Raw genomic sequence first — 17,581 nt, forward strand, 5'->3', positions numbered from 1 at the left:
ATAAAAGCATGAACAACATGATTGTAGCCACAGGCAGTGCTAATAGTAGTGATGCACCCCAATCATAGACTTTATTATATTTATACCCTTTCATATCTCTTCTATTCCTTTTCCATTCAACTCTCATGATATTCCTCTTCCTCTACATTTTATCCTCACAAGAAGTTGTGAGACGTTTGGGCTAAGAGTCACCTGGTAAGTGGGCACCAGAATTTGGATTTCTCCATTTTAGTCCAGTATTCTAAGCATTGCAGCATACTGACTCCAGAGATAGCAACATGAGCATTTTACCCTGGGATGGTCACTGAGGCGGGTTACAGACCGCCGAAAAGCGGCGGCCTGTACCCGCCCCTTTCCCCGGGGTATCGGGGCCTCAGCGTCTAGAGCGGCAGCCACTGAGGCCCCGATCCGCCGCTTTCTGGGCTGCGGGGAAGCGGCAAAAGGCCCCTTCCCCGCAGCCTGGAAAGGGGTGTCCTCGGGGCTTCAAGCCCCGAGGACACCCCACGGCGGCAGGGATGAGGAGAAAGGGGCCGCTTGGCCCTTCTCCTTTGGTCCGCTGGGCGCAGCCGTTGAAGGCTGCGCCCAGCGGACCAAACCAGGAAGGAGCTCCGAAATGGAGCTCCTTCCTGCTCCGCGCTAAGGGCGCACTAAGAGCCCTGGCGCGGAGCAAGGACGTCACATCTGCGCCACCTCGTATAGAGGTAGCGCGGTCATGATGTCGTCAAGGTGGCGGCCATGTGGAACGGCTGCTGCCATTTTGTGCGCGCAGAGAAGCACCGCCCCTTTCTAACCCTAGTACGCGCTCTGTGCGTACTTTCTGGCCCATTTGTAACGGGCCTGTCTTTAAAAGGCCTTGCTCCAAAGTCTTCTTGGAAGTAAAGTCCAAGCAGCAATTGTTTGTCCATGTTTCATAGGATATGATCACATGGAAGCATTCCTATATGCACAAAGTGATCTGACCAGCATCTTTATTTGGGATATTTCTTAAAGCCACATACATTTTTTTCAGCATTTTGGGTCTTGTGATGTATGTTCCAAACACTAGCAGCAAGCTCTCTGACGGGTATTTTGAATGAAGGCAGCTCTTGAAGCCACCTCTTTGTGCTCAGTCTTTGTAATCTTTTTCCACCACACCCCCCCAGAAAGGAGGGGGGTAACAAGAAAAAGCAGCTTGTTTTTCCATCTGAAAAAAAGGAGCTTATGGTGTATCCACACTGCATCTTGACACTGCTTTAACTGCCATGACTCTGTCCTACAGAATCCTGTGATTTGTAGTTGTAATCTCAGCCTGGTCTGGTGCCTCACCCAGGTACAGACCCCAGGATGCTGTAGGATAGGGTCATGGTGTCAAACTGCTTTTATCAAACTCAAAGGGTGTGGATACAACCTTCAAGACCAGTGGTGTCCCCATGCCTGGTGTCACCTTGTGTGTGATATGTCTGCTGGAGGGAGCAACAATGGCCAAAAAGGTATGCTCACCCTCTTCCTTCTCCTGAGGAGGGAGCATCTGCCTCAGTGAAACCTGGGAGAACTCACTCACCTCTTCTCTCCTCACTATGGGGTGTCAGGTATCACCTTTCTTCTGAGGTGTCACCCAGTGTGGGCCACACCTCCCACACACCCCTAGTGACACCACTGATCATTGACTACAACCAATGGTGCTGGACAATGAAGCAAGCTGAAGCTCAACAGCATCTTGAAAGCCATCTCTCATCACTGTAGTGTAGTATAGCATGCGTATAATACCACTGCAGCTACTTTACAGTAGTACATAGGATGAGATAGGATTTGTATGCTTGCTGTCTTAGCCATGCAGATGGCTATTTATTCTGCAGTTGTAAGAAAAGAGAAATAGCCAATTTTCTTGAGGCAATAAATGGGAATATCCATCCTATGGATAACATGGATGTCCAAGACGATTAGGGACAAGATATAGTGGGAGCTGTAGTCCAAAACAGGTTTCTTCACTATTGCCTCAGTGCATAATTCTCATAGTGGAGATTCAATGAAATCCAAATATTTTGCTTTTTTATTGCAAGAGTTATTTAAATAAAACACAAATGATGTTAGCATAACTGTTTCATATAATCATTCTGTTTTGAGCAAAAACTAGTGTAATAGACTTCCGTTATGTTTTTTCTCCTTCCATCTAACTGTATTAAGTGCTTCAAAATGTTTTTTCAGATTATTCCATTTGCAAAATATTTAAACTGTTCCATCTTTTCCCTTGTTTTTCCAAACTCCAAGAGTCATTAACCAATTACAGCTGGGCACAGGCCCAAGGAATAGCCAGAACCCACAAATAGGCTTATCACACAGCACCTAAGTAAAATTGTTGTAACTTCTCTCTGTCTCACTGTAAAAGAATGGCTAGAAGAGCCAAATTATTTGCGGGGGGGGGGGGGCTTAAAGAAAAAATATATATCTGTTTGGTGATTTCTGATTATTTTTCTGCAAGAGACAAGAGCAGAAAACCATTATGTGAATATAATCTTGTGTTGCTCAAAGTAACTTCAACAGAATTTCTGCAGGTATGGCAGAAATCATCTTTTGCATTCAATTGCTTACATATTTTCTGGAAGTGGTGAGGAATATGAACCTCTCCATATGTTGTTGGACTGAAACTCTTAGCAAGCCTAGCCAGCAAAGACAGTGATGAGAATTGACGGAAGTTACAGTCCAGCAACATCCAGGCAGCCACATTCCCCAATCCTTTCTCTTAAACCTGTGCAATATAATAGCTATTTCACTGGTCCTTGATTTCTCTTATTCAATAACTAGAGTTGCTCAATAACTAGAGCAACTGAGTAAATTATCAATGTCATTTGCAAGTGAAAGCAAGAGTAGACAAAGACTGAGGAGCCCTGGTGGTGCAGTGGTTAAACGCCTATAACTGCAGCCACAGTTCAATACCAGCCAAGGGCTCCAGTTTGACTCAGGCTTGCATCCTTCCGAAGTTGCTAAAATGAGTACCCAGCTTGCTGGGGACAATTAGCTTACACATTGTGAACTGCTTAGGGAGTGCTTAAGTGAACTGATAAGCGGTATAGAAATGTATTTGCTGTTGCTACTGCTACAATTATTACAAAGATTGTTTTAAGATTAACACTGTGTTTAATACACAATTGTACCATTTTTCTTCATATACAGCTGGCCTGCCCCTTATGTTGGCTTGGTTTCCACAGACTTGAGCTCACAAAGAAGGCAATCCCCAATCAAAACAATGGTGCACGTGCCCATGGCAGTACTCTCCATTACTCTGAATGGGATTTTAGCATACACTCAATTCCCCTTACCCATGAGGGTCCGGAATGGGGTGGGTCTACTGTAGTAGTAACAAGTGTGCTATAGACATCCAGAAATTTGGATTATAGAGTGGCATAGAAATACCATTAAATCAACAAATAGTTCATAAAGAGAGTTATTTTATTCCCAGTTAGCACACCCTGCATACACACACACTGCATACCCTGTGTTGTATTTTGGGGTCCCCATATTTCATATTTAATATCTGGAGTCAGGATGTTTTTAAGAGATGTTTGACCTTCCAGGAACACTAAATCAGGTTTCCAGGAGAAAAGGAGCATGTCCCAAGGCATGGCACATCCTGGTAATGGGACAATCAAATCTAGTGTTCCTTCCTTCCCCTAGGACATTTGCATTTCCTCCTGCAACTTGAGACAAAGGATCTCCTTGCACCCAAAGATGTAAGCCAACTTCTCTGCCTAGCCCATTGTGTTCCCAGCCAAATTCCCATCCATCTTCAGGATGGCTTGGTCACTGGTTTTTGTCACACTAAAATTAAACACCAAAAAACGAGCAGCAAGCTTACACTTCAACAGTATAGAAAAAAGGGGAACAACAAATGATATCTATTACTGCTTAAACATGTCTTATTTTCAAAATATACAATACTGTATACAAAATGACAAGACACAATGGTAAACTACAATCAACAATGTGCATATGACAAATCAGGGTAATTGAAGTCCATGTAAACAATGTCTACAGTGTTGGCAGTGAATATATTTCTACTGCATCAACACCATGAATAATTCACAGTCTAGAAAGCACTCATAGATGGTACTTGAAGAAACAACACATGAAGTTGGAACCTGTAGTTTTACTGGTAGCACAGTTCTTTACTGGTGGTATTCCAGTTGTATTCAGTATTCACAGTATTAAGACGGCTACCTCCGGAGTACTCTGTGGCTGTTTCAACTCTACAGAAGTCTTCATCAGCATTTTTGAGTTATTTTGCCAGATTAATATTGTAAGTTATGCGTTCCATTCTTCTAAATACACAAGGTTAACAATAATTAATACATTAATTATTATCAATAACAAGATACACCATAGAATACAATTGTAAAATAAAATTCCAGGATTAAACCAATGTAGCTTACCCACAACATTCAACAACTTGGCTTCAATAATAAGAAGAATGCTGGTACCAGTTTACAGGAATAGTATGTTATAATATACTCTACCTAAGCAATGGGCTGCAGGTGATTGCCTGCTCCATTCAATTTCCTTAAAGGTATATCTTCTAGAAATATAATATGCTTAGTTTCCCATAAAGTAAGCTTGAACCACAGCTGAATGTACTGAATCTTAATGTTATATATACAAATACTATAACATGTATAATAATTATAAGGTAAACAACTATTTCTGTCACATTACAGATACATTACAAGCACAGTATAGCTATATGTTATTTACCTGGCCTCCTTCCCATATTAACAACTGTCTCTGATTTGTCATATGCACATTGTTGATTGTAGTTTACCATTGTGTCTTGTCATTTTGTATACAGTATTGTATATTTTGAAAATAAGACATGTTTAAGCAGTAATAGATATCATTTGTTGTTCCCCTTTTTTCTACACTAAAATTAAAGCCATCAACCAATCCAGAATCCCATTGTCAATTCTTGGGAAAGGACATCCAGCCTTTCTTATCTGACAAGATAGCCCACCACTTGGGGCTAGAATTCAGGTATAAAATGGGTTTCAGAAACTGAGTCTCAGGCTGCCCCCAATATATGCAACTGTGTCACCCTCCGATGCCCCTAGTCTGAGCCACTCCAGCTTTCCATGGTCTACACATCAGACAGTAATGATCACCCCCTGTAAATGCCTCAAACTCCACTATCCCATTCCATATTTCCACTTTGGTTACCTCTGAGTACTGTGTCTTTTTGAATTGCTATCTTTTGTGTGTGGTTGCACTCCGCATTTTTCTAAATAAAACCCTTTTAATTAATCCCAAACCTGGAGTTCTCTTCAGTTATTACTGGTATAAATAGGTGAAACAGTCCTAAAAGTTACCCAAGCCTCTTGCAGAAGGTTATTTTCCCAATTAACACATATTTGGTGGAGACCACCTCCAGTTCCCCCTCGCCTTTCTTTGGGTAACACCAAAAAGCTTCCTATCTGCTGACAGTGGCGGATGGGGTGTGTAGTAGGAAGGCACCATCTTGAAGACAGCTCCTACAGAAAAGAAAATGGATTCAGATGATATAACTGAGAAACACATAGCTTCCCCAGTCATGCAAAAAGAAGAAAATCAATGCCGTCTATTAGCAGCTCCCTGCACTCCAAATAATAGCACTGCTCCAGGAGACTTTTACCTTCAACAAATGCTTTTCTAGGAGGACAGCCACCGGAAGGAGAAAAATCTGGAAAATTCTCACTCAGAAGGCAAAGCTAGAAACACACTCAGTGTACAAAAATAACTATTAACACTCAAAAAATTAATCTTCTTCCAAAATGTCTTCCCTTTCTTTCAGTTAACAAAATCTTCCATTTCAAAATGATTTGAGAATACAGAACTTCAGAACATTTCATATGAAGAGTACAGCAAAAGGAAGTATACAGAAAAAGGAAGAATAGGGAGACTCAGAGCCATTTCCATTGAAATGAAAAGCTGCATTTGCAAAGCAGCATATCACCAAATTATGTCAAAAGTGTGAATTGTTTTTACTTTCATATTTCTCCACCTTAAAAAAAACCCCTATTTAACTAGAACTGCTAGTAATACTGACAAGTGTTCTGTTTATATTAATTGTTACTTCTTCTCTTCTTTCCATATGTAGCATTGGTTTACTTCCAGATTAATCACCCTTAGAGAAGTCCCATTCAAATCAATGAGATTTCATTTTTCAGCAGTGTCAACAATCTCCAAGAATTTGCAGCATCCTTACAGCAAAGCTTTTAATATCATGTATAAAAATAAAATTATTTACATTTGAAATATTGATTAAAACACCATTCACAACAGTAACACTACAACGGTTAATACTGCATAGGAAGGAAATACATTTGGTATGCTTTTGGTCTCCTAGGCCATTTTAAAAACCACATTTTGTAAAGTACTGTACATCTACCCTAGTCTCAAGTAAACAGGCTTCCTGTTTCAAGTGAAGACATCTTTACACTCTGCTGCTGTATGTAGTTCTTTAAATGACAGTTTTCTGTACTATTATCTTCAATACAAAAACATGATTAATAATCCCAAGAGGATTTTTTCTGTGACTGATCCATAACCCACTAAAGGCTCCTGGTATTTTCATTTTAGCAAATTTAGTGCCACAGCATCTATGAAAATGCCCATTTTAAATCCAAGTAATTTAATTTAATCTATTTAAACTTTAAAGGACCACCCAGATGTTGTTGCCTTTTTGTCTTGAGTTTTTAAAAGTTGGCTAAAATTACTTAAGTAGTCTTAATATTGCATAGCTGCCAAGAACATAAGGTCAAATATATTATGAAATTTGAGTTAGAACACTAGTCTAGAATACCACTTTCATTTGTTATACAAATAACACTGTTTGGGATTATCTCATACAATCTATAATTTGGTCCATGCTGTTAATTCTATCAGTTATCCTCCTGTGTATCTTCTGTTAGTCAAAATGCCTTACAATTGTTCTTTAGATAGCGATGCAGAAAAAGTCTATTCCAAACCGACCACTTTAGCTGAAGCAAGAAGTTCAGTGAACTCTTATTTCCTCCTCTGATACACATTTTAAGTATCTTTTTCCTTGCGAATGAACAAGAACAGAGTTTAAACACAGATCATTCCTTTGTATCCATTTCTTTCTGTCCACAGAAGTCAGTGGGTTTGCAGGCATATCCACCAAGAATCCTGCTCACTTTAACTAAGCTGTAGTTCCACATAATCTGTTGGTTGCTGAAACCTCCTTGGTGTCTGATTCCGGTCTTCCAGAAACCACAAATGGCCAGGTCTGTAAATTAAAGTAGCATTCCAAGTTAGAAAGAAGGATTGTGATATGTGCATTCCAGAATTTCTACTGCTCTTTTTTCCTATTCCCCATTTGCCAAAAATATTTCTTGAAAATGTACTTAAAAATCAGATACAATACATTCAAACGGTAGCAACTTCTCCGAAGCAGTCTGGGCTTGAGGCACATTCTGTCCACTGTTCACATGAACAGCAGCTTCCTGTCCCTACATGGATAAATCTCAATTGGGGGGAAGGGGAATAGATCATAAATTTGCTGCTTCTCTTTTGTATTCCTCAAACAAACTGCAAATACCTCTCCTACAATGATGCCTGCAGTTCATAAGTTTCCAAGAGACTTATTTTAAAATATGATTTCAGAAAAGCAGTCCAATTAAGATGATTTTTCAGCAATTCAAAAGAGGTTTTAAACAATGTTTTTGTTAAGTCAAATGAGCACTGCCACATTTACTATAATACTTATAATGTGTGGCCTTCTCATGTACTATTCACACATATGAGCTTGGATATATTACAATTCCCGTAATCCCTGAGCAAGCATGGTCCATGCTAGTTAGGAAAATCTGGGATTTGTAGTCTAAAATGTTTTTTCCCCCTGAGTTCTGCTCTTGCATATCTGCCTCGAGGAGATGATTTGACCTACTTTGAGCTTGCTAAATAGTGATTTTTGGTGAAAATGGGAGTGCACAGAGACCACCGATATTGTCTGGGTTTCTAGTTCCCTATATGACTACAGTCAAAGAGAAGAATTATACAGATTTGGACTGTCCTAACATTAACTAGAAACAGAACCCTGCCATGAAAATAAGTGCTCAGTTTTAGTATTCTTAGATTTGAGCAATCCATGTCTTACATCTATGATTCCCACATCTTTAAAGCATTAAACTAGAGGATGCATACTGAAGTGGCTTCATTGTTTCACAGCTGGTTTTGGAGGCTATATTTCATCTCTTCTGGAGTCATCAGGATTTGCATTGGATCATAGATCATGGACTGCAAGTGGAAAGCTCATTGAATACAGGAGCTCAATAGATACCATGGTTAGGAATGATTAATAAAGTTATTTAAAAGTAAAAGACAAAGCAGTACCTATCATTATTCCTAGGGCTAAATCCAATTTGTCAGTCCCAACTTGAATGGTCTCACTGAAGGAATGGGGCTTGACCCAGATAGGGTTCATTGATTGAACTGGCCTGCTCTACTAAAAATGACAGCTGAATGTAGCCTTTAATTTATAGTATAGAGACAGTCGATGCATCTTATCTATTAAAAAAAAAGATGCTACAGAGTTAAAGGACTACTAGTGCAACGAAGAAGTTGAAGCACCTTGTCTATGAAGAATGTGAGCAGTGGCTAGACTTTCTAGTTAAGAATCTAATAACAATCAAAGCCAAAATATAATAGAGGATTTATACATTAGAAAGTGTGAAGGAAAATAATAAAAATAGCCTTGCTTTCTTATATATTAGGCCCACTCAACAAAACAGGGGGTAAGAAACAAGAGTAGTACTTCACCCAGTGCAAAATTTACAAGATTCATTACTTCAAACTGTGTGGATCATAATTTAAACCATACTGAGTTAACTCATACTGATTTTTTTTAATAACTATACAGTAGTATAATTGCAATACAAACAGGAATAGCTTCATTCTCTTTTACTTTACTAACAAAATTAAGAGATGCTTCCTTGTTACTTAGGACTGTTTTGGATCAGTAGCTTGTAGCACTCTGGCCGCTATTGGGTTTATTTTTATTTTTAAAAGTGTGTGTGTTTGTGCTTTCAAGTCACCACTACCAAAGAGTTTTTTAAGACTCAGAAAGAAAACAGGAGGCACTGTTTTTAATTTATAATTTCTAAATGTATGAATTTCATGGGGTTTTTGTAGTCAAGGAATACTCAGAGGCAGTTTTGCCAGCTCCTCCCTCTGAAATAAAGCCTACTTTTTCATAACAAGAAAGCACAGAGTTACAGTTTAAAATCGTTGACTGTGGTGTTTTAACTAACTAATTAATCTTTAAAATTAACTTTTAAAGTTTGATTTAAACTAGTGTCACTTGCAAATATTTTTTTAAATGGCACGACTTTGCAAAAGGAATCGCTTATACTTTTATGAGCCACATGTGAGCAGGAGTATCTTCCTGGCCACTGCCAAAAACAGAACGCTAAACAAATCTTTATTATCTCATCCATCCAGGAAAGTAACATTTTTTGTCAGATATACATTAAATGGGCTAGGTCCACAGGGTCATAAATATTGTACTTGGAGAAGTATTGTGTTCATAGAAGTATGAGAGAGACAGCTTCATCCTTTCTACTGCTGTGCTAAAAGAGCCACAACTATCTACAAACAAACAAACAAAAAGGGGGAGGGAGACTTCTTCTAAAACTGTTGCCAATCCCAAGAGAGATCCTTCTAGTACCACAGAAAAAGACTCAGAAATGCAAACCAAAAGTCTGCAATCCTGTACCTACTTTCCTGGGAGGAAGATTTACTAAGCAAAAGTCTACAAGGACTGCACTTTAAGGGAGTTTAAATTATTCAGTGAGAATTTTTAAATTGTTCAGTAAGGAGTTTTCAAAACTTTCTTTAGCTTAAGTTTACATACACAGAGAGAAAAGTTTACTTTTTGTACTACAACTCCCAGGATCTCCCAGTAATGATGTTGCCCAGGAAATCTGGGAGTTGTTGTCTACATAATTAATGTTCCTGGGCTCTGCCTGAATCACTTTGAGTCACTCATGATAAAAGCTTTCCATTACTTGTGTCTACTATAATTTCTGCAACTGTAAACACAGATGTGCATTCTTTTTAATAAGATTGCACTAACACTGCTCTCTCTTTCTCTTTCTTTCTTTCTTTCTTTCTCTCTCTCTCTCTCTCTCTCTCACACACACACACATGTACACAAACATAAGTGGAGAGAGAAAAAGAGAGAGATTCAAAAAGAAAAAGTAACTTGTGTTTCCTGATTCCCTACCACCAGCAGCACCAAAGACTGGGGAGTCTGTGAAACTTTTTAAACACTGGGTAATCTGTGACACTTGTTGTTGTGTACCTTTGAGTTGTTTCCACCATATAGTGACCTTAAAGTGAACCTATCATGGGATTTTCTTGGCAAGTTTCTTCAGAAGGGGGTTGCCATTGCCATCCTCTGAGGCTGAGAGAGTGTGACTTGCCCAAGCTTACCCAGTGGATTAACATGACAGAATAGGGATTTGAACCCTGACCTCCAGAGTCCTGGTCCACCACTGCACCATGCTGGCATGGTCCTGGGAGTTGGAGTTTAAAAAGTAAAATCTAAAGTAACTAAACTACCAGTAATTCAACAACCTCATCTCAGAAAGCAAACAGGAAGCACTGTTTTTAAATATGAAGGGAATCCTCTCACTTTATCAGCCAATTCAGATTGTCAACTTAATTTCCTAGGATTAGACAAGGAAGTGAACTGGGGTGCAAACCCACTTGTAGGTTGTTGCCCTCTGCCCTGAAAGCCCTTCTCTCAAGCTCCAAGGAGGCAGGAGAATAACTCTGGCATCTTGAGGAGGAAAACGTCAGAAGACAAACTTCTCTGATCGTTTTTTGTGGGTTTTTTGGGCTATGTGACCATGTTCCCACAAAAAACGATGGATGCCAGCCATGAAAGCCTTCGACTTCACAAACTTCTCTGACTTCTGTTGTTTCTTCTCCCATTATTCAGGGATTCCTAACCAAGGAGGCATCCACACTGCAGAAATAACCCCAAATTCCACAGCACTGAGCCAGGGCAATTAAAGCAGGGTCAAACTGGGTTATTTTTGGAGTGTGGATGTAGCCCAAGTCTTCACAGATGATCTTAAAGGATTTAAACTGATCTCCCCCCACCCTCCTGCTCTTCTGTTTCCTCCCTGGGCTTTCCTCAGTTTCTCAGAAGGAAAGGAAGACTATAAGCCACTCTGAGCCCAGAGAAGGACTAGTATTTCTATTTCTGCCACAAGAAGGGCTACGTGGATTTTCAAAGGTTTTCCTAAGCCATTACAAGGCACCAGCTTCTCTCTTGACAGAAACATCGTTGCAACACAGCTGCAGAAACTGTGTCCAAGAAATGACACTCTGCGCGTGTTCAGAGGCACTCTCAGACTGAGACTGAACTCCAAAAACAAGGTGCCCAGTCGCCCTCCTTTTCCAGGACCTGCCTTACATTTCTACCTTATCTCCAGCAGGAATTTCAAAATGTCTTCCATTTTGACCATGACCGACTACTCTGGAGACCAAATCGCTTGTCGCTTTTCTTGGGGGACGTCCTCCATTCTTCTGGAATGCCCTACATTTGGTGGCGCCCTTGTCCTCCTTTGCGCTTAGAGGGCATCTGCTCAGCAGGTCCCAGGGCTGCCTCCGCACTACAGAAAAGATTCAGTTTGACCCCACTTTAAATGCCCTGCCTCACATCTCTGGAACTCTGGGAATGGCAGTTGGTTGTGGCCCCAGAACTCTCGGACAGACGAGGATAAAATATCTCACAGAAACTACAAAAGCCAGAATTGCTTGCACTGAGCCAGGATAAAGTGGTGGCGAAACTCCATTCCCTCTGTCTACCCCTACCAACTACCATTCCCAGAATTCCACAGCCTGGAGGCACGACAGTTAAAAAGTTGGGGTGGGGAGGGGGTTCAAACCGGATCCTTTCTTTCTGCAGTGCGGATGGAACTTCACCCTGCCTCTGCACTGCAGAAATAATCCGGTTTGATATCCCCCCCCCAGACACACACACAGCTTTTTAACCGCCCTGGTTTAAGGGAATTCTGGGAACTGTAGTTTTGTGAGACCTTTAGCCTCCTCTCAGTCAGACAGCTCTAGTACCCCAACCAACTACAGACTAAAGGTCTCACAAAACTACAATTCCCAGAATGCAGATCCCTGGATTCCAAAGTTTTGAGCCAGGCCATTTTAAAAAGTTGTGGGGTGTGTGTGTGTGATTCTGGGAACTGTAGTACCCCAACCAACGACAGAGAGCTCTAGTACCCCAACCAACCACAGACTGAAGGTCTCACAAAACTACAGTTCTCAGTATACAGACTCCAGGATTCTATAGCCTTGAGCCAGGCCTTTTTAAAAAGTTGTGTGTGTGTGGAATTCTGGGAATTGTACCTTTGTGAGACCTCTAGCCTCCGTGCAGCCAGTGAACTGCTAAAGGCCTCACAAAACCACCAATTCCACAATACAGAACCCTGGCTTCCATAGCCTTGAGCCAGGCCATTTTTTAAAAGTTGTGGGGTGTGCGTGTGTGTAATTCGGGGAGCTATAGTTTTGTGAGACCTTCAGCCTCCTCTCAGCCAGAGCTCCGCTCCGGAACAAACTCCCAACTCCCAGAATTCCATAGCCTCGAGCCAGCCGAAGAGTCCAAGCGGGGCCAAAGCGGGTTCTTCTTCTTCCTCCGGTGTGGACGTGTTCCTGCTGCTGCTGCTGCTGCTGCTGCTGCTTACCAGGTTGACCGGGTGGACGTAGCCTCCGCCGGCGCCCTTCTCGTAGCGGTGGTCCTCGTGGAGGAGCTGCCGGAGGTGGGCGATGTAGCTGGAGGCCAGTCGGAGGGTGTCCAGCTTGGAGAGCTTGGTGTCCGGAGGCACCCAGGGGAGGCTGGTCTTCAGGCGGGAGAAGGCCTTGCTCAGCACCCGCATCCGGGCCCGCTCCCGGGCGTTGGCCGCGTTGCGCTGGCTCTGCTTGCCCTCCCCCGAGGAGCACGAGGCGGAGGCCCTTTTCCCGACGGAAGGGCCCTTGCTCCGCTTCTTCTTCCTGGCCACTTCCTCCTCCTCCTCCTCTTCCTCTTCCTCCTCCTCCTCCGCAGCCGAGGAGTGACCCACCGAGGGCCGCCGCTTGGAGAGCCCCGGGAAGGCCAGCTCCCTCAGGCCCCTCAGCTCCATCTCTGGGAGCTCCTCGGCGTCGTCGCTCAGGGAACCCGTGGACATGGCCCACCCCCTGGGCCCCGGCCCCGAATCCAGGAAGGCAGGCAGCAGCAGGAGCCAGCCGCCTCTGGCGCCCCCTCCTCAGCGCCTGCTCCCTTCCCGCCTCCTCGGACTCACGGGGGAGTCAGGCCGAGGAGACCTCTAGACATACTGTCAGAGCCCCTGCCTCTCTCCTCCCCACTGAGGCCCACTCGGGGGTCTTCTTCAGCCTTGCTCCGCTCCGCTGTTTTGGGCGGGAGCAGGTGTGCCTGGCTTTGAAATGCACGCCCCTAGTTTGAATCTCTCCACAGATATAGGCTCTGTTTCAAAGCCTCCAAAGAAGGGGACCCCGCCACTCTCCCTCATGATCCCAAGGGCTCTGGCTGTCCTAAGGGGAATGACTGGATGGATTGGGAGACTTCACAGGGGAAACAACAAGGGAGCTTTAGCCTGGAGAAGAAATGCTTAGGAGGTGGCATGAGAGCCCTGTTTAAGTATTTGAAGAAGTGTCACACTGAGGATAGAGCAAGCTTCTTTCCTGCTGCTCCAGAGAATAGGACCCAAAACAATGGATTCAAACTAGAGACGGAGAGATCCCATCTCAACATTAGGGAGAACTTCCTGACAGGCAATGGATTCAAACTATAGAGTCTATAAGTCTGAAGCCATCGCTCTGGGACCTGTTCTCTGGAGGAGCAGAAAACAAGCTTGCTCCCTCCTCAATATGACACCCCTTCAAATACTTAAACACGGCTCTGATATCACCCCTTCACCGTCTCTTCTCCGGGCTCAGCAACAAACCCGGCTCCCTCTGTTTCTTCTCATAAGGCTCCCAGTCCTTCACATTTTGGTGGCCCTCCTTTGGAGACGCTGCTGGACTCAGTATTCCAGGTGAGGCCTGACCAAAGCAGAGTGGAGTGGCACTATTACTTCCCTTACACTGTGCTTCTAGTCGCATTGGCCTTTTTAGCTGCGCACCACACTGTTGGCTCATGGTCAGTTTGTGGACTACTGGAACTCCAATAGCAATAGCAAGTATATTTCTATCAGTGCACTTAGGCGCTCCCTCAGCGGTTTATAATGTCTAAGCTAACGGACCCCAACAAGCTGGGTACTCTTTTTAGTGACCTCGGAAGGATGCCAGGCTGATTTACAATATGATAACTCTATAACATACAATCCCACCCTGAATGCTCATTGACTTCCTCAGTTCCTCCAATATTTAGCCTCATACCTTCTCCTCATCTACCATTGCATGCCGTTTTTATTGTAGTTCTCTATACAGAGCCTATTCCTATTATCCAAGTTGCTTCAGCTGCATCGGTTTGGGAATTGTAGTCATCCATGATCTGAGTGGATCTTACCGCTCTGGGCCCACAACAAACCCCAACTCCCAGAATCCCATAGCCTTGAGCCAGGGCACTTAAAGTGGTGCCAAACCGGGTTATTTCTCCAGTGTGAATAAAGCCTATGGGTTGCCTTGTGCGAATCGGAGCTGTCAGCTGCCCTGAGCGAATCCGATGTACTGTACCGATTTTTTGCGACTCTAGTAAAATCGGTGTGATTTACGTCCCAGTAAACAATAAGAGTAGGAGCTGTTTAGAGAGGAAGAATCTGTTTCTCTCACCTTTCCATGAACTGGTAAGGAATGTTTTGTTTTTAAATACTGAAGTATTTAGCCTGATACCTTCTCCTCATCTTCCTGTCCTTGTTTTTATCACCCACAAAGGGCACACGCACCCTAAAGCCCAATTGTTAGGTGCCTCTGGACCGTGAGAGGCGAAGGCTTGTGAAAAGAGTTGGGAAAACTCCTTCTGGGGAAGCTGAGTTGTACATAGAGAAACCATTTTGGCGGTGCGTTTGGATCAAAGCCCTACTGGAAAATCAGTAGGCAAACGGGTCTTTGTAGCACCTTTGAGACTCAAATAACTGAAAGGAAGAAGCTGGGAGCAAGAGCTTTGTTAGACCTGAGCCTCCTGCGTTTGGTGGAGGGAGAAGTCCAGGGGCAGCTCTGCTTTTGGATGGGACTCCAGAGGCTGCAGCATTAACCTTCCAGGGACAACCCAGTCTGGAGCTCTAGCTGAAAATCAAATTCCTCTGCTTCTTGAGCCCATTCCCCACTTTCAGTAAGAGAAGTGAAAGGCTACCGTTACGATTTCCCTCAGGCCCTGAACACCAATATCCTCTTCAGCTCATCATGCAGTTCTATTCAGTGGACCTTACTGCCTTGATACTGCATCAGGTTGCCAACCTAAACAGGTTTACTGTGACCCAAGGCGAATCCAGCGGGATTTTCTTGGCAAGATTTGTTCAGTGGAGCTTTGCCCTTGCTTCCTTCTGAGGCTGAGAGAGTGTGACTTTGCCTAGGCTTATCCAGAGGGTTTGTGTGGCTGAGAGGGAATTAGAACCCTGTGGTTTTCCCTCCCCAGAGTAATAGTCCAATGCCCAAAGCACTTTTCTCAGACAAATGGCTATGTCCCAATCTACCCAGTTGGCTGTGGGAAAAGATGAATGGGATTGAAAATCTGTCCCTGGACTTCCTACTCCACCAAACGCATCGGAAAAACTGGAAAATGTAAAAACTGAGTAACTTTATCTGAACCGTAGTCCATGCTACTTGGAAATAACTCCCTTGTATGTTAAGCTGCCAGATTCCTAAGAGTGGGGTCACCAGCCCTAGATGCAGTGGAAGTCAGTGGTGATAAACTGCACTTTTTGCATCAAAATATTAGGAAGGAGTACTGTATTAGCAGCGCAGAAGTATATTGTCCAGGGTAAATCCTAATGAAAACCAAGGTATTTATTGTTTTTAGTGGGTTTTTCGGACTATGTGGCCATGTTCTAGAAGAGTTTCGCCTGCATCTGTGGCTGGCACAGAACATGGACACATAGCCCGAAATACCAAAAAAACTATTAATGCCAGCCCTGAAAGCCTTCGACATCCCCAAGATATTTACTTTCAGGATGCTGATACAGAAACCCGAAGAAGGCTGCAGAATTTGTTGTTGTTATTGTGTCCCTTCATGTCTTTTCCCACGTATGACGAGCCTAAGGCGAACCTACCATGGGGTTTTCTTGGCAAGATTTGTTCCAAGGAGGTTTGCCATTGCAGAATTTACTACTCGTCTCTTGGCTGTACTTTGCTTCCGCACGGACTCTGAACTCAAATTACACTATTTTCCATTCATTTCAAGTCCGCATTGCACGGAACCCTATTTGGATTAAGGTTCTCCAGGATGAAGTCTTGCCCTATTCGTTAATGCCAAATCCCAGCCTTGGAATACTAGAAATTACTCTTTTAAAAAGAATGTGAGGCAGCTGAACATGTACAGAGTTCTTTCTTTTAACGGGGAGTAACATACCTGGATTAGATTCAGGACAGAAGTGTGATTATTCTGTCTGTCTCAACCTCTTTTATTTCTTGAAAGTTGGCACTGAGTTTAAACTCCCACAAATGAAAGCAACTACAGTCAGCAGAGCCCAGATGTGATCCAGTGAATAAAATACTGATTTATTTCGATTTATCTGAGCCAAAGTGACTGAGGCTGCATCCACACTGCAGAAATAAAGCCGTTTGACACCGTTTGAATCGCCAACAAACCACCATTCCCAAAATCCCATAGAATGGAGCCAGGGGCAGTTCAAGCGATGTCAAACCGCTTTATTTCTGCAGTGTGAAATTATTTTCAAAAGGTAAGACCCATATATTAAAACAATTTTTTAAAAAATCTTTTAAGTACAATACAGTCGGCAACGCTAAAAATGGTTCAACTCCCCTTTTTAAAAGCAGAAAAAGAATAAAATTCCAAATATCTGTCGACGTTTAAGAACCTAAGGCTGCATCTGCACTGCAGAAACAACCCAGTTTGAGACTGCTTTAACTGCCAGGGCTCCATGCAATGGGATTTAGGGATCTGTGGTTTTTTTAGATATTTATCCTTCTCTGAGAGAGCTCTGGTGCCAGAACAGACTACAAATCCCAGGATCCCATAGCACTGAACCATGACAGTCAAAGCAGTGTCAAACTGCATTATTTCTGCAGTGCAGATGGAGGCTCAGTCCACTTGGTGCCAGAACAAACTAAAAGTTCCAGGATTCCATAGCATTAGCCATGGCTGTTAAAGCGGTGTCAAACTGCATTGCTGCATTTCTCCAGAGAAGGAGGTCTGTAAGGGTTGGCGACACCACCAAGAAGACCCTCCTCTTGACCTGAAATAGTTTTTCCCGAATGGACAATTTTTAATGGGAGGTAGCACTGGCTGGAACGTTTGCAGCCTCCTTACGCAATACTCTACTTTATTCACTCGGGACTGGGACTTTGGCATGCATCAAGGCTGGTGCATTATCCCTCAGTATTTCCTGGGTGGTATAGTGGTCTGAGTATTGGACTGGGC

General features: G+C 43.0%; 1 protein-coding gene across 1 annotated transcript; it reads right to left on the bottom strand.

Annotated features, from left to right (window-relative positions):
- Positions 1–7,137: 7,137 nt before the first annotated feature.
- Positions 7,138–13,330, bottom strand: MSC (musculin). The gene is made up of 2 exons (XM_042462440.1): positions 12,732–13,330; positions 7,138–7,252 (listed from the first exon to the last, which is right to left on the bottom strand). The coding sequence occupies exons 1-2, from the start codon at positions 13,209–13,211 to the stop codon at positions 7,166–7,168; spliced, it is 567 nt and encodes a 188-aa protein (XP_042318374.1). The 5' UTR covers positions 13,212–13,330; the 3' UTR covers positions 7,138–7,165.
- Between the last annotated feature and the right edge of the window lie 4,251 nt (positions 13,331–17,581).

The sequence above is a fragment of the Sceloporus undulatus genome, chromosome 4, assembly GCF_019175285.1.
Source record: "Sceloporus undulatus isolate JIND9_A2432 ecotype Alabama chromosome 4, SceUnd_v1.1, whole genome shotgun sequence".
Classification (NCBI taxonomy): Eukaryota; Metazoa; Chordata; class Lepidosauria; order Squamata; family Phrynosomatidae; genus Sceloporus; species Sceloporus undulatus.